At 33.1% G+C, this 27,612-nt stretch overlaps 1 protein-coding gene across 1 annotated transcript; it reads left to right on the top strand.

The window, feature by feature from the left end:
- Positions 1–21,157: 21,157 nt before the first annotated feature.
- On the top strand, positions 21,158–27,312 carry LOC139896661 (uncharacterized). The gene is made up of 18 exons (XM_071879307.1): positions 21,158–21,458; positions 22,025–22,246; positions 22,317–22,412; positions 22,556–22,608; positions 22,691–22,787; positions 22,902–22,975; positions 23,167–23,284; positions 23,395–23,505; positions 24,313–24,389; positions 24,621–24,687; positions 25,477–25,542; positions 25,656–25,763; positions 25,848–25,978; positions 26,061–26,127; positions 26,232–26,299; positions 26,392–26,485; positions 26,604–26,674; positions 26,747–27,312. Exons 1-18 carry the CDS (start codon positions 21,309–21,311, stop codon positions 27,132–27,134), a joined length of 2,058 nt encoding a protein of 685 aa, XP_071735408.1. The 5' UTR covers positions 21,158–21,308; the 3' UTR covers positions 27,135–27,312.
- The last annotated feature ends 300 nt before the right edge of the window (positions 27,313–27,612 follow it).

Raw genomic sequence — 27,612 nt, 5'->3', positions numbered from 1 at the left:
GTTTTCTCTCACCTATTAACCTTGCTAGGTTACTTACTTCTTGTTCCAAATTTTGAATAGAAGCTTGTTGATTTCTAAATGCTTGAGCATTTTGTTCATTGGTTTGTTTCTGAGATGTGAAAAACTGCATTTGAGTTTCAACTAGCTTCGTCATCATATCTTCTAAATTCGGCTTTTTATCATCGGTTTGTGGTGGTTTGTTTTGAAAATTAGGTCTTTGCTGGTTGTAAGTATTATTGGATACTTGTTGATTACTAGGACCTTGTTGATTGTTGTATGGAACATTTCGGTTATAATTCTGGTTTTGATTGTAAATCGGTCTTGGCGGTTGATAATTATTCTGATAATTATTTCCAGGCCTTTGGTTTATGTATGAAATATTCTCTCTTTGTTCCATTGTTAGTTCAATACTAAGACAATCTTTTGTCAAATGTGGTCCTCCACACTGCTCACAACTAATTCGTATTGAGTGAATATCTTTAGTCATCTTTTCCATTCGTCTCTCAACAGCATCTATCTTTGCAGAAATGGAATCTAAGTCATGGCTAGAATCGGCTCTAGCTACTTTAGATGATCTAACGATATCTTTTTCTTGGTGCCACTCATGTGAGTGGGAAGCAGTGTTATCAATAATTTTATAAGCATCAGTTTCTGTTTTCTTCATAATGGAACCACCAGCTGCTATATTGATGTCTTTCCTTGTAGTGATGTCGCATCCTTGGTAGAATATTTGTACTATTTGACAGGTGTCTAAACCATGTTGCGGACATCCTCTTAATAACTTTCCAAATCTTGTCCACGCCTCATATAGAGTTTCATTTGGTTTCTGTGTGAATGTAACAATTTCTCCTTGAAGTCTCACGGCTTTAGATGCCGGAAAGAATTGTTTAAGAAATTTTTCAACTAAAACGTCACATGTATCAATCGCCCATTCAGGTAACGATTCCAACCAATCTTTGGCTTCTCCCTTTAAAGTCCAGGCAAATAACATGAGATATATCTGTTCATCTTCAACTTCTCGGATTTTAAATAGTGTGCAGATCCTATTAAAGGTACGAAGATGTTCATTTGGATCTTCCTTCGGCGCACCACTAAATTGGCATTGATTAGTCACCATGTGTAGAATTTGTCCTTTGATTTCATAATCTGGCGCATTAATGTCTGGATGAGTAATTGCATGACCTTGACCAGTGCGTTTAGATCTCATTCGGTCTTCCATACTTAGAGGTTCCAGATTCTCCATTATTGAATTTGTTGAATCTGAATCACTAGAGGATTCTGATTTAATGGTTCGTTCCTCAACAATCTCTGTTTGAATGATTGGTGGTTCCGGAGGAAAAATTAATCGTTCAGGATCTATGAATCGTCCCTGAATATTCTCCGGATTCTCAATTGTGAGGTCGGGTTCAAAAAATGGATTATCGGAAATTTGAATTGGAGTACTTGGTCGACTGGATGACGATTCTAAAGAAAAATCAACGGCGACAATATTTGCTAGATGTCTTGATCTGGTTACAGGTGGTGAACGTACAAAAGGTGGTGAACGTCTTGCTCGGTGCATTCACTGAATATCCTATTAGTTTTTAAAAGGAAAGAAAAATTATATAAGTTATCCAATTAATAGACTTTTCTAATTTTGCCCACGTTTCGAATAGCCAAAAGATGCAGCAGAGGGGCAGGATTCGTTTGGTCTCAATATAATTGAATACTGTTTGGCTCCAATAACCTGGTCCACGTACAAATCCAACTATTACTACGAACCAGAAAATTTTGATGTCTATCAATTTAATCACTTAAAATAAATTTTCGTAATTTTAAGAAGTTTTAGATAAGAAATAGAGAAAATTCTAAGTCCTAAAAACTAGAATGGCGAGAAATAAGAAAGAAAAAGAGCGCGTCGGTATTAAATTTGGAGAAATAAGAAAGAAAAAGAACGACTTATAAAACTTTAAAACACTCGACTAACCCAACCTTATTATTATCACTAACTTAAAATTAAAATTGCAAATTGAGATTACTAATTGGAGTGATAATTGATACATAGGTAAAAGGCGTCGAAAAATAAATATAAGAAAGTAGCGCGTTGAAACGGCGTCGCAAAATTCTAAAGCACCTAAATCTTAGTCTAAGGAATAAGCACTTAAGGGATTTTACGGCAAAGCCTAAAAATCTAGAAATAATAATAAGCTACGGCAAAAACTAGAACTTAAAATTAGATACGAGCGAAAAATATAAATATTACGAATAAACGATTAAAAAGTTACAAAAATAAAAATAGGCTTAAAATTGATAAAGAGTACAATTTTTATAAAAATATTATTTTTACATTATTTATTTTATAAAAGTATTAATTTTTTATATATAAATAAAACTAATTATAATTTAATATTATTAATTAATTAAAAAAAACTTAAACTAAATAGTAATAATAATTAAACTAATTTAGGGTTTATTAATAATAATAATTAATAATACTCCGTAATTAATGCGATTAGGGTTATGTCAGGCGCGTCAGGTTAAACTCCGCGAGTGCGGTGCCTAGCTGGCAACAAACTCCGCGAGTCGCGGAGAATGCAAATTCAAATGACAGGCTGGTTTCGTTCGACAGGTTTTTTTTTATGTTTTAAATAAATACGAAATATTTAAATAAAACTTATATTTTTTTTAACACTAAAATAAAAATAAAGAAACTTTATAAAACTTTTAACAAACTCTTAAAAATATATAAATTTTTGTTTTTCTTTTTATATTTTTGAATTTTTAAAACGTATTTTTACAAAAGCGTATTTTTTTATAAAAGTAAACTAAAAATAAAAATCTTTTTTTTTATATATAGCGTTGCGCTTCCGGCTTTTAAGCTAGATTAGTCCCCGGCAGCGGCGCCAAAAATACTTGATGTGCGCAGAGGCGTATATGAAATAGCTTAAATTTACTAGGAAAAACTATTAAATACGATACAATTTTACACAAGATATTTATTTATTTATAGAATTGATATACTTAAACCTTGCTACAACACTTATAGGCAGTATACCTAATCGTACAGTAGTGTAGTTTTTAGTAAGTCCGGTTCGTTCCACAGGGAATCTTTTAAACAAAGCTTAACGCTATATTAGTTTTAATTTATAAAAAATACAAATATATATATATATAAGTAATATTATTATTATAAAGGGGAGTTTTTACCGTTTAATGACCGGTTTGTCGATTTTTAAAACTTTAGTAGCAGTTAAAACCTAATGTAAAATATTAAATAAATATAACTTAATTTAAAGCGTAAAGTAAATAACGATAATGAAATTGCGATAAATAAAAGTGCGATAAAATAAACTTGCGATAATTAAAAAGTACGATAATTAAAAGTGCAATTAAATACAATAACAATAAATAAAAATGCAATAATTAGAAGTGCAATTAAATATGAAAATAAAGGAATTATGCTTATTTAAACTTCCGTAATCATGATGTTTGACGTGTTGATTTTTAGTTTTATGCCCATGGGTTAATTGTCCTTTGTCCTGGATTATTTAATATGTCCGTCTGGTTTTTGTCCATAACAGTCCATCGGTCATAAATTTAAGGTGCGAGTGTCCTCGTCAAATTATCCTTATACCCGAAGTCAAATATTCCAACTAATTGGGGACTTAAACTGTAACAAGGTTTTATTACTTTGTTTAATAATTACACCAGGTTATCGACTGCGTGTAACCCAATGTTTTAATACTTTGTTATCAATTATGCCAAGTATCCTTGTACATAATTTTACCCCTGTTTTAATAATTCCATAGACTATTAATCCATTCCCGTGTCCGGTTAAATGAACGATTATTCGTACATATAAATACCCCGCCCATCGTGTCCGATCGAGTGTATATGGTTATTTATAGGGACGTCCAATTGTAAATCTTTATATTAAAATTAACAAACTATCATTTAGTTAAACAAATATAAAGCTCATTAATAGCCCATAGTCTAATTTCCACAAGTGTCGTTCTTTTGTCCAAACCCCAATTATGGTACAAAGCCCAATTACCCAATTTTAGTAATTAGCCCAACATCATGATTACTTCGTTTTAAATAAGCATAATAATAACTTAGCTACGAGACATTAAATTAAAAAGGTTGAACATAACTTACAATGATTAAAAATAGCGTAGCGTTACACGGACAGAATTTCGACTTACACCCTTACAACATTCGCTAACATACCCTTATTATTAGGATTTAAAATTAAAATTAAAATTAAAATATAAATATATATATATATATATATATATATATATATATATATATATATATATATATATATATATATATATATATATATATATACGTTTACATATAGATAGAGAGATTGATGTATGGATATTTAAAACGGATCAAATGCGTTGGCTTTTATAGGCAGTTTCAGAATTTGGGGCTCCGCGAGTCGCGGTGAATTTACCGTTCAAACTCCGCGAGTCGCGGAGTTTGAATTTCCAGCTCACTCCAATTTGGATCTTAGCTTTGCCGACGGATTTTAATAATATAAATATATAATTTATATAATTAATTATATATTATATTATATTTATATACATAATTAATTTGTAACTTTCGGTCCGTTGCGTCGAGCGTTGAGAGTTGACTCATGTCCCGGTTCCGGATTTTCGAACGTCCTTGCGTACAATTTAATATCTTGTACTTTGCGTTTTGAATCTTGTACTCTTGTAATTTCGAGACGTTTCTTATCAATAATTGGAACCACTTTGATTGTATTTTGTACTTTTGAGCTTTTTGGTTGTTTGCATCTTCAATTCGTCGAATCTGTCTTTTGTCTTCACCTTTTATTATTTAAACGAATATTACTTGTAAATAGGACAACTTCAACTAAAAGCTTGTCTTTCTTGAGGAATAATGCTATGAAATATATGTTCGTTTTTAGCATTATCACCTTTGAATTCACCTGTTGGTTTCCCAAGATTGCAAGCATGACTTACATCTATTGGAGTTCCAAGGTTTATTTGCACGTTTGCATTAATTATCTTCTCCTTTTCATTGGAACCCTCATTGACATAATTATTGCACTTCTTTTTCCCCAAGTTCTTTTCACCGAATATCGATGTAGCTTCTGACCCTTGCTTTTTCGGTGACTTTTGATCTGAATCTCTGACCGGGGTACGTATCTGGGACTACTGCTCCACCGCCACTTCATCATCGGAACCACCAAACTCAGAACTTAACATTTCATCTCCTTCATCATCTTCATCTTCTTTATCCGAATCACCTTCTTCGCCCCATTCACTTTCATGATCACTCTCCATATCTATTTCTATAAGATTATTCATATCTTCTATAACTCTCACATAGAATATACTGCTACCGATTTTTAGCTTGACCGTTTCATTAACAGGATTGGTACCCCATGACTTTATCATTAGACGTCCAGCGATTAGGTTTTGGTGGCCCTCAAAAGAACAATTACTTGTTTCAAGTATGTTACCCCACCATCCTGCGATTTTGCGAAAGATTTTTTCTTTTCAATGCTTGATGGGAACACCTATAATGTTTAACCAAGTGAGCCTACATGAGACAAGATATGGACTGTTACCTCCAGATTTTATGTTTTCGACCCACTTGGATAGACAGTGATTATCGTTTCCCAGGAAGCTGTCAATCTTGGCCTTGTCTTTCAGTATGATCATCATGTTAAGTCCCCCCAAATACTTAAGCTCGAAATTCTGCAACCCTTCGCCATCGCAGATGGATCTGAAATTAGCGAGAAACTATAATTTTTTCACTTCACAAATTATTGAGTTTACTAGCATCGAGCTGTTATCATCTTCTTCATCTTCAATGAAAACTTCTCTTTCTTTTACCTCATCTCTCTGTTTGTTTTTCTTTTAAACAGTTTCCCTTACTTCTTCAGATGGGTTAGTTTGTTGGTTCCCTTTATTTTTGTTTAGAAAATCACGAAGGTCAGGAGTGTATTGCCTGTTGTTTGCTTCCTTGACTCCTGGCCATTCATTCTTGTTTAAAACCTCATTGAACTTCCTATCATCTTTCTCTTTCCATACATACATTTCAGGTTGACACCCACCTTCGTTGCCATTGAATCTATCGTTTCTGTTTCTACTGTTATTCGATCTGCTGTCTTCATTAGAAGATTCTTTACCCTTCCGGTTTATCGCCTTAAAAACCCTAAGCATAATGCCATCAATTCTTATTTCCCGCAGCTTGTTATAGACTATAGATTAATTTGATATTTTAAACATAATTTTTCCAAAGCAATATAAAACTAAATAATTAGAATTATTATATATGTATATTTTTTATAAACCAGTCACTACAATAGGCTTTTACTTTGTCACCCGGGATCCATCACATGTTGGGTTTGACAGCTGTGTGATGGGTGACTATCCACCACGGTTCGAAGGCACTTTTAGTCTGCACTGGTGAATGAAAGCCCCCTTTCACTACAATATAATGAAAATGAAAATTTTACTCTACACAATAGTTAAATTTAAAAAGAAAATTAGCCCTTTATGCTTTTGTTCTAATTTTAAGGCATATAATTTATCCATGTCTCCTTATTATAGTTGGTTAAAAAAATTAATCTCTTTTAATAAAATGACTTTTATATTGTACAACAATAGAAGAAACTCAAACTCAATTCAAAAGTTCTTTCACCAAAATTATTGGAGACGGCGACAATATACTCTTTTGGCACGAACATTGGATAAGCGAAGACAAGCTATGCAATCTGTTTCCTCGGCTATACAGGCTCGAACAAGCAACCCATTCTACTATTAAAGATCATATGGTTGATGGCAATTTCGCATGGAATTAGAAGAGAGTACCAAGAGGACGAGTTGTAGGCGAACTTGAAACTCTAACGAATTTATTATATTTCGTTTTCCTCTTATCGCAGACATCCTGATAAATGTAGCTAATTCATGTCATTCGACGGTATCTTCAAAGTAAAGATTCTTGCTTAAGAGATTGGCAAGAAACTCCTTTCATCGAGCAATCCACATCTTAGCACACTTCGGAACAATCTTGTACCCAAGAAAATAGAGATTTTCGTTTGGCGAGCACAAAAGAAAAAATTACCCGTAAGGACCGAGATAGACAAAAGAGGCATCGACCTTCATAGTGTGCGTTGTACACTATGCGACGACGATAAGAATCCGTAGATCATTCAATCATATTCTGTAAACATGCAATTGGCGTTTGGGATCGAATCTTTAAATGGTGGAACTTGGGCAATTGCTCACCATTTACTCTTCAAGAAATATTCGCTAGAAACATAAATGTTAATCAATTGAGCTTTGGCAAGAAATTGTGGCAAGCGTTGGAATGGATTTGTGCGTATCTCATTTGAAAAAACCGAAACAACATGGTATTTCAACGTAAATGTTTGAGTGCACCGGTAGCTCTCAATGAAATACAGATCAAATCATTCGAATGGATTTCAACTAGGTCGAGAGGAAAGAGTTTTGATTGGCATACATGGTTAACCAATCTGAACGCATACCTTACGACTATATAACCTTCTGGCTTCTGCTGAGCTGCATCCTTTGCAACTCATCATTATGATGATGTTCCTCGTGTAACTTTACTAGTCGTGTAATTGTATTAGTCGTGTATTGAATTTGTCGTGTACTAAGTGTGTTCCTCGTGTTGTATAGCATAGATCACCTCTATGCATCATGTAAATTCCTTTATTCTAATAAAAATCTTGCTTTAAAAAAATAATAATAATCTAAATCTAAATTATAATCATAACTAGTTTATTGACCCGTGAAAACACGGGTTCTTTTAAAAGACATTTACAAAATTAGCTGACCTAAAAAGCGTTGTAGTATGTTCAGTACCCCGATCAAAATAAGTTATTAATAAATTAATGTTAAGAATCTCATATACTTTTGTCTCAAAAATTATGTAAAGAGACATGTATAAAGAGGACATCATAAATTAAACTCAAATATGACAAAGAACTCATATAATAACAACATCAAAAATATAATATAATAAGTTCAACAATGGATAAGTTCAACTATGGAGAGACTAAAGTCTCTTAGGTAAAAGACATTCTTTCCTATAACTCTACTATTTCACAAGCTAGCAACACCACCTTCCAACTCCAACTCTGTGACATATATACTTAAATACTACCATGGAGCTAAAGTGAAAAAACCGCTAAACAAATATTAGTAAAATTAAATAAGCGTAGAACGTATTTAGTTTAGGTACTTATTAAAATGGTACTACGTAATAGAAATTCTAAAACTCTAAGAACCCTTTTGGTACTTTTTTTCTTTAAAATAGAAGTGTAACCTGTTAATGATCAATTTCAACATGCAGCAAAGTTTCAAAATTGTTCTTATGTTTGTCAAGAAAAACTCTTTCCAGCCAGTTCGTGCATTTCCTTGAAGCCTGTCTTGAAACTCTTTTCTCTATTTGTCTCTTTTGACTCATATTTTAAACATTCAAATATAGATAAATCAAACATATATATAACACACATACAATAAGAAAAAAAACATAAAAGACATTAATTTGCAGCTGGAGTTCGAAACAGCATCTATGAAAGAGACACCACACACCTTTCCGTTTCTATAGAACTTGACTTGAAACCTCTTGAAGTAAAATCTCTACTTAACCTTTCAAACCTCCTATAAAAGATATCGATTTCACCGGCAGAATTTGGCTAAAAACCCCATTTCATTTCCTACAAAAATCAAACATGAAAATATAAGTGCATAAAGAAAATTTGAACATAAGATTAGAACCACAAAAAGAGGAATACCCATTATTCTTATACGTAGTATCATGAATAAGCACAAATAGAATTATTTTGAGGATTACGTATGATTACAAACCAAATTATAAGTCAAACCTTAAACTACAAACACAAAACCTTAAAACTTAGAAATCAAAAGTTGTTATAATTCAGTAGGCTTATAACTACCTTTAGTGGTTTGATTCTTGATTAAGAATGCTAATAATAAAGTGTAAGAACAAAGATGATAATGGAGAGAAAGAAAGAAACACTTTGTAAGTGTGAGAAAATGGTGCAAGTTTAATGCTTGCATTCATGGCTATTTATAGCAAAAATATCACAAGTTTAGGTAATACAATAATATTATTTTTGTGTATCAATAATTGACTATCCATTTATATATATATTTATATATTATAACACTCCCCCTTGGATAGCAATTTTGTTTGTTTAAGATCAACTGTAAGTTACTGCCTCGTTAAAAACCTTGCTAAAGAAAATTCAGTGGGAAAAAAAACTTTAGCTAAGGGAAAAAGAGTGCAGCATGGAGTTGACTCCCCCTCAAGTAGACATCGCTTCAGTTGTTACATCTTTTGAACATGTCTCATGCCAATGTTATGAACGTGTGTTCTGAAAATAGCAGTTGGAAGTGCTTTCGTGAAAAGATCAGCAGAGTTTTTGCTGGATTGAACATATCTCATTTCAATCTCGTTGTCCTTAATGAAATTTTGAGTGTATGAGAAGAATCTAGGAGGTATGTGTTTGGTTCGGTCACTTTTGATATACCCTTCTTTCATCTGTGCTATGCAAGATGCATTATCTTCATAGATAATTGTTGGACTTTTATCGCGTTCTAGTCCACAAGAATCAGTAATGATTTGTGTCATTGATCTCAACCAAAAACATTCCCGAGTAGCTTCATGTAATGCAATCACTTCGGCATGATTTGATGATGTAGCAACAAGTGTTTGTTTTTGAGAACGCCATGATATTGCAGTACCTCCATTTAGGAATACATATCCAGTTTGAGATTTAGCTTTATGTGGATCAGATAAATAACCTGCATTAGCATAACCAACCAAATCTTGTTTTGATTCGTTAGAATAAAATAATCCTAAATCAGTAGTTCCTCGAAGGTATCGAAATATGTGTTTGATCCCATTCCAGTGTCTTTTGGTAGAAGCAGAGCTGAACCTTGCCAACAAATTAACTGTAAAAGAAATGTCAGGTCTTGTACAATTTGTAAGATACATAGGTCTTGTACAATTTGTAAGATACAAAAGAGCTCCAATTGCACTAAGATATGGTACTTCTGGTCCAAGAATATCTTCATGATCTTCACATGGACGAAATGGATCAGTTTCAACATTGAGTGATCTAACAACCATAGGAGTACTTAATGGTTTTGCCTTGTCCATATTGAAATGTTTCAGAATCTTTTGAGTATATGTTGTTTGATGTACAAGTAAACCATTAGGCATATGCTCAATTTGTAAACCAAGGCAATACTTGGTTTTTCCGATATCTTTCATTTCAAATTCTTTCTTTAGAAGTTGAATGGCTTCATGGATCTCTTTATTTGTACCTATGATGTTAAGATCATCAACATAAACAGCTATGATCACATATCCGGATGTTGTTTTCTTAATGAAAACACAAGGACAAGTAAGGTTATTTGTATACCCTTTTCTTATCAAGTAATCACTTAATCGGTTATACCACATATGTCCCGATTGTTTTAACCCATATAAAGATCTTTGTAATTTAATCGAATACATTTCTTTGGGTTTTGCATTTGATGCTTCTGGTACCTTAAATCCTTCAGGTATCTTCATATATATATCACTATCAAGTGATCCATATAGATAAGCAGTCACAACATCCATGAGATGCATTTCTAAATTTTTAGAAACTGCCAGGCTGATTAAGTATCTAAAAGTAATTGCATCCATAATAGGGGAATAAGTTTTTTCATAATCAATTCCCGGTCTTTGAGAAAAACCTTGAGCTACAAGTCTAGCTTTATACCTTGTAACTTCATTTTTCTCATTTCTTTTTCGAACAAAAATCCATCTGTATCCTACAGGTTTCACATCTTTAGGAGTGAGAATGATGGATCCGAAAACTTTTATTTTATTGAGTGATTCTAATTCAGCTCATATTGCTTCTTTCCATTGAGCCCAATCATGTCTATTTTGACATTCAACCATAGATGTTGGTTCTGGATCATCATCATTATTCATGATGTCATATGCAACATTAAATGAAAATTTCTCATCAAGATTTTTCATTTCATTTCGGTTCCATAATATTTTTGAATGTGCATAATTGATTGCAATTTCTGTATTGACATCATCAATCTCCTCTGCAGTAGGAGTACTGATTTGTGGTTCTTCTTGAACACTTTCTTTTACCTTATTATTAGATGATTTTCTTTTTTGAGGATTTTTATCTTTGGAACCAACTGGTCTCCCACGTTTCAGACGTGGCATATATTCTTGAGTGACTACATTATCAGTTTTCCGATTTGGAATCTCAACTCGAGCTGGAGTATTAACTGCTGGTATATATGATTTAGTCACCCTTTTTGTATCTGTGAATGCATCAGGCAATTGATTTGCAAGTTCTTGCATATGCATTATCTTTTGAACTTCTATCTCGCATTCTTTTGTGCGAGGATCAAGATACTTTAATTGAGATTCACACCATGAAACATCATTTTCTTTATTTTTTATTTCTCCCCCTAATCTAGGAAACAATGTTTCATTAAAATGACAATCAGCAAAACGTGCTGTAAAAACATCACCTGTCATAGGTTCAATATACCTTATGATTGAAGATGTTTCATATCCAACATATATTCCCAACCTCCTTTGAGGACCCATTTTTGTACGTTGTGGTGGCGCAATTGGAACATATACTGCACAACCAAATGTTCTAAGGTGGAAAATATTTGGCTCTTGACCAAAAGCAAGTTGTAGGGGGGAATATTTATGACTTGCACTTGGTCTGATGCGAATCAATGCAGCAGCATGTAAAATTGCATGACCCCATATAGATACAGGGAGTTTTGTTCTCATTATCAATGGTCTAGCGATTAACTGTAAACGTTTAATCAGTGACTCGGCTAAACCATTTTGTGTATGCACATGAGCAACATAATGTTCAACAACAATTCCTATAGACATGCAATAGTCATTAAATGCTTGAGATGTAAACTCACCAGCATTATCAAGTCTCACCTTTTTAATGATGTAATCAGGAAAATGTGCTCTCAATTTAATAATTTCTACAAGAAATTTTGCAAATGCCACATTACGGCTTGATAACAGACAAACATGAGACCATCTACTAGATGCGTCTATTAGGACCATGAAATATCTAAATGGTCCACATGGTGGATGAATTGGTCCACAAATATCACCTTGAATTCTTTCAAGAAACATTAGTGATTCTTTCTCAACCTTAAGTGGTGAGGGTCTAGTTATCAATTTTTCAAGAGAGCAAGATATACATGGAACCATTGTATCATGAAGGATTTTTCTATCCTTCAGTGGATGTCCATGTGTACACTCAATAATTCTTTTCATCATTGTTGATCCTGGATGGCCCAATCTGTTATGCCATAAATTAAATACACCAGAATCAATATACTTTTCTTTAATCACCATATGTGCTTCTGGTACATTTATATGTGTATAATGTAATCCAGAATTAAGTCTTGGCAGTTTTTCAATCACGTGATTCTTGTTAGTGATACTTAAATATTTCTCATTTTCTGCCGTTACTGACTGATAATCATATCCATTTAGAACCGGTGGATCTGGAAATGCTTTTAAACCTAGAAATAATCAATACCAGAATAATAAGGGCACATATGTTAAAGTAAATGATAAAGGTAAGGGTATTGAAGGGGATAATGATAAAGGTAAGGGTATTGAAGGTGGTAATTTAAGTTCAGGATATGGTGGGATTGAGAATGGGAATAATCAGAAGCATAAGAAGAAAGTTTATAGTGAAAAGAATACATCTGTTTCAGATCATAATAAGAATCCATATGATGTGTTGGGTGAGAATGAAATTATTATTGAGGAGACTATTAATGATAAGTTTGACTCTTGGTGGAAATTATGGGAATCGGAGAAGAAGAAATTGAACGCCTATTTGGACAAGGATAATCCTCCTAATAAAGATATTATTGATAGTTGGCAGCCTCACGAGTTCAAATACTTTAGGACTCAATGGGTTGCTTATGGCTTTGGGGACTTTACAAGGAATGGGATGGTTGTTGATGTTGAATCTGATGATGATGAAACATCTCAAACCGTTAATATGGATGATATTGGAAGTAGTGGCCCACAACACAGTCATAATGTTGTGGAGGTTATACCTACTGTTTCCAATGTTTAAGCTCTCATGTTGGAATATTAGAGGTCTAAATCATTCCTCTAAACATAAGGAGGTTAAGAAGCACATTTTGGATTGTGGTAGTAGTGTATGTGGTATTGTAGAGACTAAGGTGTTAACTAAAAATTTACCTAAAGTAGTTACTAAAATTTTTAGTAATTGGAATTGGGGTTCTAATAGTGCGGTTTGTAATGGGAGGACCAGAATTTTAATTGGCTGGGATCAAAATGAGGTAGTGTGTAATATATTACATACTACTAACCAACTGATCCATTGCAAAGTTAATCAACTGAGTAGTGGTAAAGAATTCTTCTGTTCCTTTGTCTATGGTTATAGTTGTGATATAGAAAGGAGAAACTTGTGGAAAGATCTGGGTATTTTGAAGTCTGTAATTGGTAAAGATAAGTGGATCGTGATGGGTGACTTTAATGCATGGTTAAACCCAGAAGATAGGTCAACTGGCAGTTCCAGGATATCAAGGAAAATGCTGGAGTTTAGGGAGTGTGTGGAGCAGATTGAGGTTGAAGATCTTAACCATTCTGGATTTCATTTTACCTAGATACAAAAGCCACATGCTACTGGTCCTAATAAGGGGATTTTAAGCAAACTGGATAGGGTGATGTGCAATTCTCCATTCCTATCTAGCTTTCCTAAAGCTTTTGTTGAAATTCAACCATTTGTTACCTCTGATCATTGCCCTATGGTGGTGACCATTCCTAATATGGATAGAAAAAGAGCTAAATCTTTTAGATTTAGTAATCATCTTGCAACCAAAGAAGAGTTTCTACCACTAGTCTCTGATATTTGGAGTAATTTAGTTCCTGGCTATGCAATGTATTCTGTGGTCACTAAGATGAAAGAAGCTAAGAAGAAGTTGAGGATTCTTAGTAGGGTTAAAGGTGATGTTTCGGTTAATGTGATAAACCTTAGGCAGGAGTTATCTGATATTCAAGGTAAGGTCCTGCTAGATCCTGACAACCAATTGATCAGAAATGAGGAATGTAAATGCTATAAACATTATAAACAAGCTACTGTTGATGAAGAAAAACAATTGATTCAAAAATGCAAAGTTCAGTGGTTAAAGGAAGGGGATTTTAATACTGCATACTTTCACAAACTTGTAAAAAGTAGGGTCAACAGAAGTAGAATTGAGGTTATTCATGATTTGCAGGGCAACAGATTTGAGGGTAATGATGTCCCCAATCAAATTGTTAAGTATTATGAAGGTCTATTGGGAAAGAGCCAACCTGTTAGGACCATAGATAGGCCTAATGATTTATTTCATAGAAAGATTGATGCTCAGAAGGCTTGGGATATGGTTAGAATGGTTGAAATGAAAGAAGTTAAAGAAGCTTTATGGGATATAGATGATATAAAATCTCCTGGACCAGATGGTTTTGGAGCTAAATTTTTTAAAGCTGCATGGCCTGTGATTGGAAATGAAGTGTTTCAAGCTGTTAGCGAGTTTTTCCTAAATGGTAATCTTCTTGGTGAGGTTAATGCTACTCTTATTGCTCTTGTTCCTAAAATTGAATGCCCAAGGTTTGCCTCTGATTTTAGACCAATTGCATGCTGTAATGTTATTTACAAGATCATTAGTAAAATACTTACTAATAGGATTAAGGGTTGTCTTGATGATGTAGTTGATGAAAACCAATCTGCCTTTATCCCTGGTAGGCATATTAGTGACAATATCTTATTAGCTCAGGAATTGATGAAGGGGTATAAAAGGAAAAAGGGTAAGGCAAGATGTGCTTTTAAGGTTGATATTAAGAAAGCTTATGACACTGTTGATTGGTCATTTCTTGAGCAGTGTTTGAAGATGTTTGGTTTTCATGATATTATGATAAGGTGGCTTATGAATTGTGTGTCTACTCCTTCCTATGCAATTTCGGTCAATGGTGGTCAACATGGATACTTTAAGGGTAAAAGAGGTATCAGGCAGGGTGATCCTTTGTCTCCTTATCTATTTACACTTGTAATGGAAGTTCTGAATTTGTGCATTAAGAGAAAAATTGAGGAAAATGGTGAATTTCAATATCACCCTAAGTGTTGTGAGCTTAAACTGACTCATATATGTTTTGCTGACGACCTTTTGATGTTTTGTAGAAGTACTCCTAATTCTGTTAGGGTTTTAAAAGAGGCTCTAGATGAGTTTGGGTCATATTCTGGATTAATTCCCAATGTATCCAAGAGTACTATATTCTTGGGCAATGTTGATGAGGGTAATAAGCTAGATATTTGTCAGATTATGTCCTTTGTGGTTGGTAATCTCCCTGTTAAGTACTTAGGTGTTCCTCTTATATCTTCTAAGCTTTATTGCAATGATTGTAGTGTTTTGGTGGATAATGTCAGGAAAAGAATTAAAGATTGGAGGAATAAGTTTTTGTCTTATGCCGGTAGATTGCAGCTTGTTGCCTCAGTTTTGCAATCTATGCAAGTATATTGGATGTCCATGTTTTTACTCCCAAAAACGGTGATATATGACATAGAAAAGATGCTTAGGAAGTTTTTATGGGGATCATATGATCAAAGCAGAGGGATGGCAAAAGTTGCCTGGAAAACTGTTTGCTTACCTAAACTTCAGGGTGGTCTTGGCCTTAAATCTTTATATGAGTGGAACACTGTTTTTATAGCAAAACATATGTGGAATGTTATTTGTGGTAAGAGTTCTTTATGGGTTAAATGGATTAACACATATAAACTTCAGGGAAAAAGTATATGGGATGTTAAAATGTTTGATGATGACTCTTATAGTTGGAGGAGTATCCTAAGCCTAAGAAGTAAATTTAGACTAAAATTTGTTCACGAGATTGGGGATGGTCAAAAAACTTCCTTTTGGTTTGACAATTGGCATCCAGAAGGGCCTTTGTGTAACCTGTTTTCAAATAGACAAATATATGCTACTAGGCTAAACAGGAGATGTACCGTTAGCAGCTGTTTTAAAAATGGAGTATGGGTTTGGCCGGAGGAGCTTACTGAAAATTTTTATACTAATTTAAATGCCTACAATCCTATTTATAAAGCTGGCACCACTGATTCTGTTATGTGGCGTGATAATAAGGGGAAATTGGTTAATTTTAGTGTTAATAATGCTTGGAAAGATATTAGAGAAGACAGGGATGTAGTTAAATGGCATAAACTTATTTGGTTCTCTCAAAATATACCAAAGCATGGATTTATTCTATGGTTGGCGGTCCAGTCGAGGCTTACTACCCAAGATAGAATGGAGAAATGGGATATGATTAACTGCCAGGTTTGCCCCTTATGCAACTCTGTTAAAGATTCACACGTACATTTGTTTATTGATTGCATATATGCCAAAGATGTGTGGAAATATTTTAAAGGTAAAGCTAGGGCTGATGATATGATAGACATAATTATTGAAGGCCAACTGACATGGGATGATCTTATTGATCATTTTGTTAAAATCCCATGTAACAAATCCATATGGAGTATTATTGGAAGATTGGTGGTTGCTGCAATTATATACTTCATTTGGCAGGAAAGAAATTTCAGAATTTTTAAAGGTGATCGAAGAACTGTTGATGTTGTTTGTAGTGTTATTCAAGAAGTGATTAGGTTAAGGCTAGAGGGTCTTAAGATAAACAACTCAGATCAGGTCAGAAATGCAGCTGGTATTTGGAATTTTGGTATGGAGAGTGTCATGGTTCAAATAAATTCTAGTTTAAATGGTTGAGTCAATTTACTGCTGGATATGTAGGTGGATCTTGTGGTATAGGGTATTTTGGTTATATGCAGGTTTGACTTATATTAGTCAAAATGTTTGTGGTCATTGGTTAGGAATATTAAGGAATATGTATAAAATTAGAACATTATATTGTTACTTGGTTTTTTTGTTTGTTAAATTTTGTAGGTATCCCATTCTGGAAATGTTGGTGTGTCTTTTGGAGCAAAGTCAAAGGGAGTCTAAGATTAAAGAGATAAAAGATTTGAAAGATCAAGAGCAGGATTCTTTAGAGTCATGCCCAAGGATATGGATCACTTTGAAGTATAAAGGTATGCATTGTGTTTTGAATTTAAAATGTCATTTCTTGCAGGTGGTTCTTCAATTGGTTATGAGTCATAGGTCTTATAGAAATGGTATTGGTGATTGTATAGACTTTGTCTTTTATTGGTATAGGGATGAATTATGGTGAATGTTTTATTTTCTATGCTTTCTAGTTTGGTAGAAAGTGTAATAGTGTTTCGGATGGTTCACTAAAAATCATCCCCCCATGTACTTTTCGTTTTTTGATGGTATAAAATTCTCCGGGGTACCGTCCCCTTTCTCCAAAAAAAAAATCATATCCATTAAGGTATATGTCAGAAAAACTCAATAAATTTCTGCTTGACTTAGGAGAGAATAAGGCATTATTAATTAAAAATGTTGTACCATTTGGTAATATGAATTTTGCCTTTCCTATCCCTTCTATCAAGTTAGCAGCACCTGATATTGTATGTATAGTTCCTTCCGTTAGTTTCAAATCAATGAAATATTTTTCAGATTTAAGTATAGTGTGTGTAGTACCACTATCTGCTATACAGAGATCTCCACTACTTGATTGATGTTGTGTTCCAGCAGAATTCATATTAAACTTCATATATAAGAAACAAACAGTAAGTATATAAATGTTACACAAAATGTTTATTACACACAAATAGATAAAACTGAAACATTTGACATACATAGAATTGAAACATCAAACATAGAACTGGAACATTTGATAAAACATATAGAACTGAAACATTTGAGAAAACATGATGACAAAGGTTAAATCGTTTTATTTATAAAAGAAACATATTAATTTAATTCAAGAAATCTTCATATAAATCAGATGGTTGCTCAGTGACTGTTGGATCAATAGTATCCACAAAATTTACTTCCTTTTCTTTACCTTTCAGCGAATCCTGATACATCTTAACAAGATGTTTAGATGTTCGGCAAGTATTAGCCCAGTGACCCATTCTACCACATCTGTAACAAGATTCTTTAGGATTTTTAGAAGAATTTTCTTCAACATCTTGTTTAGTGGGCTTGTTTTGTGGTTGATATTTATATTTTCGTGGATTATTATTTCTTTGACCACCACGGCCATGACCAAGGCCACGTCCACGCCCATTCCCATTACCATAAGGATGGTTTCTACCATAGTTATGGCTTTTGGCATGATGATGGCGATGGTTATTATAACCACGACCTTGCCCGCGTCCTTGTCCCTGTTTATAATTATTTGCAGTATTTGCTTCAGGGATTGCAAGTGTACCAGTAGGACGGGATTGCTGATTTTTCATTAATAGCTCATCATTTTGCTCTGCAACCAAGAGATATGAATTAAGTTCAGGATATGTGTTGAACTTTAGCATTCTCAAATTTCTTTGCACTGTGATGTTGGCAGCATTCATTGTGGAGAAAGTTTTCTCCAACATGTCTGCATCACTTATTTCATGTCCACATAATTTAAGTTGTGAGACTGTATTATACAGAGCTGAGCTGTATTCATTTACTTTCTTAAAGTCTTGGAACCTTAATGTTCTCCATTGATCCATAGCAGCTAGAAGTAAAATTTCTCTTTGATTATTGAATCTGCTTTTGAGACCTTTCCATAAAATATGGGGATCTTCTACAGTCACATAATTATTTTGTAAGCATTCATCAATATGTTGATGAATAAAGCAACATGTCGTTGCTTGTTCTTTTTCAGAACAAGTGTTGTTTTCATTTATAGTTTCAAGAATGCCCATTGATTTAAGATGCATTTTTACTTTTATAACCCATGGCATGTAGTTGTTTCTCGTTGATTCTAAAGGAGTAAATTTAAGCTTTTCCAGATTCGACATTTTCTATTATCAAAAATTAAAACAAACAACATGATAAATTAGAGTCAATTTATATTCATAAGTATATAAACATTAAACATAAATTTAATATAACATAAATGATAAGTAAGCGACAGTGTCGACCATATGTAAGCAATCATAAATAAATGTTATATAACATAAATGATAATTAGGTGACAGTGTCGACCATATAAATGTTAGATAATAGAAATATAAATGTTAGTAACATAAATGATAATTAGGCGACAGTGTCTACCATATAAATGTTAGATAATAGAAATATACATGTTAGTAACATAAATGATAATTAGGCGACAGTGTCGACCATATATTATTCAGGTGGTATAACCGACCATATATCATTTAGGTGGCAGAGCCAACCATAATTAGTATTAAGATTATCGTGCTGATAACGTGTTATAATTCAGTAGGCTTATAACTACCTTTAGTGGTTTGATTCTTGATTAAGAATGCTAATAATGAAGTGTAAGAACAAAGATGATAATGGAGAGAAAGAAAGAAACACTTTGTAAGTGTGAGAAAATTGTGCAAGTTTAATGCTTGCATTCATGGCTATTTATAGCAAAAATATCACAAGTTTAGGTAATACAATAATATTACTTTTGTGTATCAATAATTGACTATCCATTTATATATATATATATTTATATATTATAACAAAAGTGATTTTGTATAACTAATTATAGTAGTGCTAAACCATGAGTTATTACTTCATAATACACTTCCAGCTTGACCTCATCATCAACATAAAGCATCATAAATCCATCATTGTGCAAATCAACAAACACCATTAGATATTAGTCATGGGTTAGCTGGAAAAAAACTCATCAGCCATTTGTCTCATAAGTCCAACATATCATTTAATTTAAAAATTAGCCCTTCAGCCATCAACCCCAGGTAAAATCAACATGCTTAAACAATCCTCTAACCTTAATTAAACAATCATGCACATCTATATGAATATATATAAATTTCACTTAGACCAATCATTATAATATTCAAAAAGATTACACAATTTTTCATTATCAATATCGTTTTTGTCATTCCATTTTTTACTCTAATGAACCCAGCTTCTAAATTACAACTCAAAAAATGTACTTGCAGTACAGTTTCACCCACCAAACCCTAGAAGCTGATTAAAATGTTGAAAACATAAAAATAAACACAAAAGTTGAAAGTTACATCACAAAATTAATATAATTAAAGGTAAAAGAAACAAACTTACATCAAGAGCAGTAGCTCCAATTAGTCCAAAAATTAAGGTTCCCCAAATCCTCAAATCTTCATCTTTCTCCTTTTTATTTTGAAGATGACTGTAATTGGGTGATGGTGGTGGTATGTTTTAATGATGTCTTCTTCTTACATATTCCCAATTGGGTTTACCTCTACCTTTATCGTCATCATCCTTATGAGTTTTGTTCTTAATTTCTTCAGACATATGCAGAAATTTGTGTATTAAAACAATTCAAGAAATTGAAGTCAGGAACCCTAGAATCATGGGTAATATTTGTAAGTTGTTAAGCTACTGATGATTATATAAGATACAATGAGTAAAGGTTGTAGGGTAATGAATTTTATAGGGTTGATATATTCATATATTTAACTATAAACATGTAGTTTCTAGTAATACATCACAGTCACCGTAAACCCACCACTGATGCCAGAATATACCGTATTTGTGGTGGTGGCATCGCCTAATACCGCCCGAATATACTGTATTTCACCTTCAAAAGGGAGCGGTTAGCGGTAGTGATTGTCATGAGAGAGACGTCACTGTTGAATTTGGAAGAGAGAGAGAAAGACATTAATTTTTAATATACTCCATATATTTTAATATTTAATAATAATTATTAATACAATAATATTACATCATCAAAGTTGTCAAGTTACGACTGTTAAAACACATGTTACAACCTTAGAAGCAAGTGATGATCTCAGCATCAACTTCCTTTTATAAGATAGAAGAGATAGATAGATAGATTCATTCTAAATAAAGCAGCCAAGTGAAACAATCTTAATTCTACAAGGACCAAATATCGAAATTTTTACTACTCACAGACAATTCCACAATTTTATGTCTCTTTCAAGACTTCACCGACGGCCATCTTACGTCTCACAGTCGCTAATCTCTCACTTTCTATTTTTCACCGTAATAACAATTACTAACAAACAATTAAACTCTCCAAACAATTCAAAACCCTAGAAATTGACCCACTAACTCTTCCAATCTCGCCTTCTCAATCACCGGAACCGCCTGTTACCGTCGTTAGCAATAATGTCTTGGTTAAGATCTGCAGTCAACAAGGCCGTTGAAGTCGGAAACAAAAACAACATAACTCGCACCGTTAAAAATTACGCCGATACTGTTGTCCAACACGCCGGTCAAGCCGTTGCTGAAGGCGCTAAAATCTTCAATGACCGACTCGTAACGCCATCTCTTTATTTAGTATTAATTGATTTACATTTTGTGTTATCCAATGTTAACTTGGAGTGTTTGTGTACTGGATTGAAATTAGGGTTCTTTAATTGGCTGATGGATTACGTTAAATTTGTATAGTTACCTTATAGTCCTGCTATAGTTTGTTAGTAATTACTAATTTACTAATGTATCATCTAGCATTTTATGATTATCATAATAAGTACAGTAGCAATGTGCACTATGTCATTAGTTTGATTATTATTAAGTTATTTGAATTCTTATATGAAATGTTAATTTGGAGTGTTTGGCTGGTGAAATATTTGACTTTTGATGGTTAACCTCATTTCATTCTGTTGTAATTATGTTAATTGCAAATTTATTGTGAATGTCTTAGTGTTATTCATGTTACTTCAACATGAAATATTATACTTTGAAGGTATATAGTCAGTAAAGTTGACTAATTACTATGGTAAGCTGTTATTTGAGTGCGGTTTGCCGATTTTGGTTATGATGCATTTGTCTACTTGCTGTTTCTTTTTTCATATATCTGATGATAAAGGTGGTTGTGGCAGGGGAGTCGGAGTTTTAAAAGCTTTAAGCAGACGGTTAAAAGATTGGAAGAAGCATCTATATCTGTTAGAGGTCCAGAAAGGATACATTTGATGAGAAGATGGCTTGCTGCTTTGAAAGAAACGGAGAAACTGTCAGGGAGTTCTCTCGAAGATGATGAGAAGAATCAGGAACTGCATCTTCCTTCTGAAGAGCTAAAAGACAATATGAAAAAGCCCTCTCTTGTGAGTTATTTAGTATTCCATTTTGCTATTGTATTAATACAATGTGCTAATATTTGGTGGATCGTGGCAGGTTCTGTACTATGATTCTGATATGGTGGGAGATCCTATGAATTTCCGTGATGTTTTTCTTTATAGTCAGGCTTTGGAGGGTATTACAATATCTATGGTAAGATTTGTTGTATTGTTTACTTTTTTTCTTTCCTTCTTGGCATGTATGGTAGATACTGCAGCTGTTTCTGATGTCTGTATGACATCTGTTTAGCTTCATAATTAAAATGAGCAAGTGTTTTCGTTTTCTCCATTTTTTAGATTCTTGTACCTCCAACTGAGGAGGAGGTTTCTATGCTTCTGGAATTCTTCAGGTGAGCCTTTTTAAATATTTTAATATCAGATTTTATCTTTATGTCATGTGAGTAACCTTGTTTTTTGTTATAATTTTTGTAGTTGCTGCCTTACTGGAGGAAAAGAAGTTCATAATGCTATAGTCAGCAGCATTCAAGATTTGGCCAAAGCCTTTTCAAGCTATCAAGATGAAGTTTTGGTACTACTACCTTTAACTGTTCAAGTTTTATCCAAATGATCCTATTTTACTTAATAAGACATTTCAAGCTATTTACTTAATAATAACTTTAATGTGATTGTAACATCTCTATAGGTAAAACGTGAGGAGTTACTGCAGTTTGCACAAGGTGCCATCACTGGGTTAAAAGTTAATGCGGAGCTTAAAAGGTAATAAGAAATGTTTTACTTTGTCAGCTGCAGATTTGTGTACTTGCATTTGAACTGAAAACAGATTATAGAATTCCTGTCTTAAGTTGAAGGAAATTGTAAAGCTACCTTTTATACATCTGTTCTTATTTAAAGCAATAAGAACATGTAGTGAGTTGTATCTTTTTCATCTTTTCTTATTCTCTTCACAGAATAGATGCTGAAGCCTCTGTACTCAAGGAAAAACTTGATGGAATAGAATCATCTGGGGAGCTTATTGGTGATGGGTATGAAAAAGCCTCTAAAGAAGCAACTATTGCTACAATAGAGGTGAACTTTTTCTACATAACTACACAGTGAATTGAACACATAAGATAAAAAGTGGGGTTGGTATGTTGGAGATTTATACCTTGGAAACTAATTCTTATGTGTTTCACTAGGCTCTGAAGAAGGCTCTTGCCCATATTCGACTTTGTTCCAAACTGGAAGGGCTTCTATTGAAAAAGAAGTTGCTTTATGGAGGTGAAACTCCCGAGATCCATGCTCAAAAGGTAGTTTTGTGACTATACTCAGATTCTTAATTTACTGTGACTTGCATATTATTCTTAATGTTCTTTCATGTCATGTATCTATGTTGTGGTAATCTGATTGAATAATGGAGTAGGAAGGCACTACCAACTGACATATAATTTGCTTAATGATTAATTGAGTTTATATGTACACTGTGATTAGACAGACCTTCTGCCAAAAGTTCTGTACAATTGTTCCAACTACTAACAAGTCCTCGTTTCTAGGGTGTTATTGATGATTTATCTTGTAAATGTTTTGACATGCAATATCGACCAATCCTTTGTTCTGATTGTTACTCATATAGAGTCTGTTTGTGTATTCTGACCAGAACATTTTCCGAACTATTTTTAATTTACAGAAATCTAAATACTAAACATAGAAAACAACTTATTTTATGATTCTGTTATCTACTACAGGTTTCTTTTTTGTTTGCACAGAAGTATCACTACATACTTTCTAGTAAAGCATTATTGATTACTAGATTTAGGATCTTCGTAAGATCTTGACATATCTTTGGGGACCCATTTCGATATAACGTCCCCAATCAATTTGCCATTGCTATTTCCTGATATACTTCAACACAGCCATATTTATATATTAGGTAACTAGAGTTAGGACAAGGCAAGGTGCAACGGTGAATTATCATGAGATAAGAGCACAAAGAAATATATGTGAAGGAAGTTAGACACATTTAAACCACAGCTAACCAAAACTCACATTTGTTTGTTGTGATTCTTCAATAGTATTCTTGAAAATTAATTAAGTGATATTTCTTTACTTTCGAACAGGTGGATAAGTTGAAAGTGTTATCTGAATCACTTGTTAGCTCCTCCACAAAATCTGAGAAGCGTGTTTCCGACAACAGGTATATATGCATATCATCTTCTTCTTTTTCATTCTTACATATGATTAATCTTACTATTGTTTCATTGTGCATTGTTTTCTTTGTTTGTACAAAAGTGAACTCAGAGAGATTAGAAAGAAACATAAAAGTGTCAATATATGGCAGAAAAACACATTTACTGTTTACAGAATATGGTATACACCTTTGTATGTTAAATGTCATCTTCTAAGCTTTAATTGCAACTTTTGGCAGAGTTCAGAAAGAGGAGGCTTTAAATTTTCGTGTCTCTAAAGCTAGTGAAGTTAGTGAAATGGAGAAGGTATTTTCGTATATGCTTAATTTTGTATGTTTTAGCTTCTTAGGTGTAGATCAACTAATGCTGAATTTTTATGGGAAAAAACATAGTAGCCTCTGATTTGCATGAATATGCTGTCACCTCTTAAAGGTATATACAATCTGTTAAGCATGAGCTCTGTTTTATTGCTATCACTGACTACATAGGCCAACTATAGAAGTTCAGGAACTGTCCAATATTGTACATTGGCCCCTAATAATTATGGAACCACATAGTTGCATTTCCCACCTGTTAACTGCCTGCTTATCAAAGTAAAGAAAGACACAGAGATCAGAATAACAATATATACTTAAAACCATTTAACTGATAGTTTTCATCTGTATTACTTAATAGGGATATGCTAATATGTGCCATAGGGGCATAGGTTAATATCCTTAATGAAGTTCAAACTTTCCTTGTAGAGAAAATATTACATTAAATATATATTTATTTTTTAGTAATTTTTAAGTTTATTAAATACTTTTAAATTTATTTATGGGAATATTTAACTTTATTAATGGTTATTATCATGTGCCATGGTGGCACAAGTTAGAAAAATCCTACTTAATATTCTCACATAGCAAACTTGTTTATTGAAATGGTTGCTTGCTTGATTCATACCTGATACCTGATCTATAATAATTATCCAATTTCTAATTATTGCATACATACATGTCCCTCAGACCTCAGTTATATTTGCTTACTGATGATGAGATGGCTGAATACTGCTTTGTACTTATATTACACATCTTTTCTTATCTTGTTGTGCTATAGGAATTGGCTGCTGAGGTTGCAGGTCTAGAAAAACAGAGAAACGACCTTGAAACTGAATTAAAAAGGGTCAATCATCTGATCTTGTCCTTTTACTACTTGAATATGAACTTATATGTTAAATATATAAATGCTTTTCAGCATCATTTTGGATGTGCTAATTGTGTGAACTTATGATTCAGGTCAATATCTCATTAGCAGCTGCTAACGGACGGCTTCAGAATGTTAGGGAAGAACGAGATCAATTTTATGAAGCTAATGATCAGCTTGTTGCTCACTTGAAAACAAAGGTCTTTTTTTCATATAATATATTTACCTTTATTATTCAATTCTTAGGTAACATGCTAATTGTCTTATTTTCTATCTATTTATAGGAAGATGAACTAGTAAAATCCATCAGTTCCTGTAAGCAAGAAGTGAATGTGCTGAATACTTGGGTCAATTTCTTAGAAGATACATGGTCTCTTCAACGTGCTAATATAGAGCCCAAGGAGAAACAGATCACGTATGTTCACTTGCTTAGAAAAATGTCAGCTTTTTACATTTTTTGAATTACCGTTATTAATTTGTAATGTAATTTTCTCAAGTGATGGTTTGGCAAAACATGAGAGCTACTTTGTGGACCTGGTCACTAAACTGCTGTCAGCTTATGAGGTATACTTTATGTCTCTATAATACACCTATAAATTTATATTATGAGAAATTGTCACGGCTACATTTTTTTGTGGGTATTAATATTATTATCTATCTTTTTACAGGAGGGATTGAAGCCTTCAGTCGACCGTATTGAGAAATATGTAGAGAATTTGAAGAGCTTAAGTGAAGGGTATTTATATTTAATATACACGTCGGCACTGCATTTATTTTATTTTATAATATCTGATAACTTGATTTACAATCCCCGTCTTTACATTACAGGAAAGGTCCGACGTCTAATGTGAATAAAGAAGATTCCAAAGTGATCAATCCTCGGAGGAGTCTTGAGGAGGAATATCTGGATTATGAAGCTAAGGTACTATTTACTAATCTTAACGAGTAATATTAGATGCATAATGAATTTAATGCAAAAATATATCGTTTATGACATAGTTTTCACAAATTAGGTATTACATTATATTATATTATTGCAGATCATTACGACATTCAGTGTGGTGGATAACATGAAAGAGCAGTTCTATGCTCAACAAGGGAAAACTTCCAGGTATGAATTTGGTTGATTTTGTTTTGGTCAGATTTATTGAAATATAAGTACTTATTCGCTTGTCATATACAGGAAAGAAAATACTAAAGTCAAAGAACTTTTTGAAAATATCGAGAAGTTGAGGGTAAAGTTTGATGCAATCGAGAGGCCAGAGCTTGAAATGGAGAATCCGGACCAAGAAGAGGAGACAATAGAAGCTGAAACAAGCACCAAGCCAGTAGAAAGTCGATCACAACCAAAGCAAAAAACTACAGACAGACCTGAAACTCAAAGCCAAACACAGACAAAGGACCAGCAAGTGAAAACACCTACTGCAAAAAGTGATCAGGGTCAGGGGCTAGATCCTGAAGGCGAGATAGCGAAGCTGGAGTCTGAGTTTGGTAAAGTTAACCATGAGTACACAGAAGAAGAGATTGGTGACTGGGAGTTTGATGAGCTTGAAAAAGAGTTGAGCAAATAGTTGAAGAAAAAGGTATTTTAGCTACAATAAAATTATATTTTAATAATTTAAAAAAGAAAGAGTGGCTTTGTATGTACATAATTGAAAGTCCGAATGATATGTTTATGTGTTCCCTTTCAACGTGATTCACTAAGCTTGTACAATGTAACACAACCTTTTAATGTGATGCTTGATGTTTAGGCCATTCCTATCTTTAACAGCTTTATTCCTATCTTTAATAGCTTTAACAGATTTTTACTCCGCATTAGTGTTACACTTTTAACCTCAAATTTTAACTCATTTAAATTATGATTTAAATACAATAAATAAATATAATTAACACTTTACTATATAAAAAAACATTATACGGAGTATATATTAATTTAACCATTACATAAATAAATAAAAAACTTCACATTACATCAAATAATAATCAAAACATTACATAATTAAATAAATGGGTAGATGTTTTGAAATTGTAATTGTTGAAAGGGTAGTT

Source organism: Rutidosis leptorrhynchoides, chromosome 3 (genome assembly GCF_046630445.1).
Source record: "Rutidosis leptorrhynchoides isolate AG116_Rl617_1_P2 chromosome 3, CSIRO_AGI_Rlap_v1, whole genome shotgun sequence".
Classification (NCBI taxonomy): domain Eukaryota; kingdom Viridiplantae; phylum Streptophyta; class Magnoliopsida; order Asterales; family Asteraceae; genus Rutidosis; species Rutidosis leptorrhynchoides.
The sequence above is the reverse complement of the archived record's forward strand: the minus strand, read 5'-3'. Positions and strand labels throughout refer to the sequence as shown.

Excerpts from the sequence above, each read along its gene's own strand:
- LOC139896661 (XM_071879307.1), top strand. The coding sequence starts at position 21,309 with ATGTCTTGGTTAAGATCTGCAGTCAACAAGGCCGTTGAAGTCGGAAAC. Across the intron at positions 25,543-25,655 it reads TTGAAACTGAATTAAAAAGG|GTCAATATCTCATTAGCAGC; the intron begins GTCAATCATCTG and ends CTTATGATTCAG. Across the intron at positions 26,675-26,746 it reads CAACAAGGGAAAACTTCCAG|GAAAGAAAATACTAAAGTCA; the intron begins GTATGAATTTGG and ends TGTCATATACAG.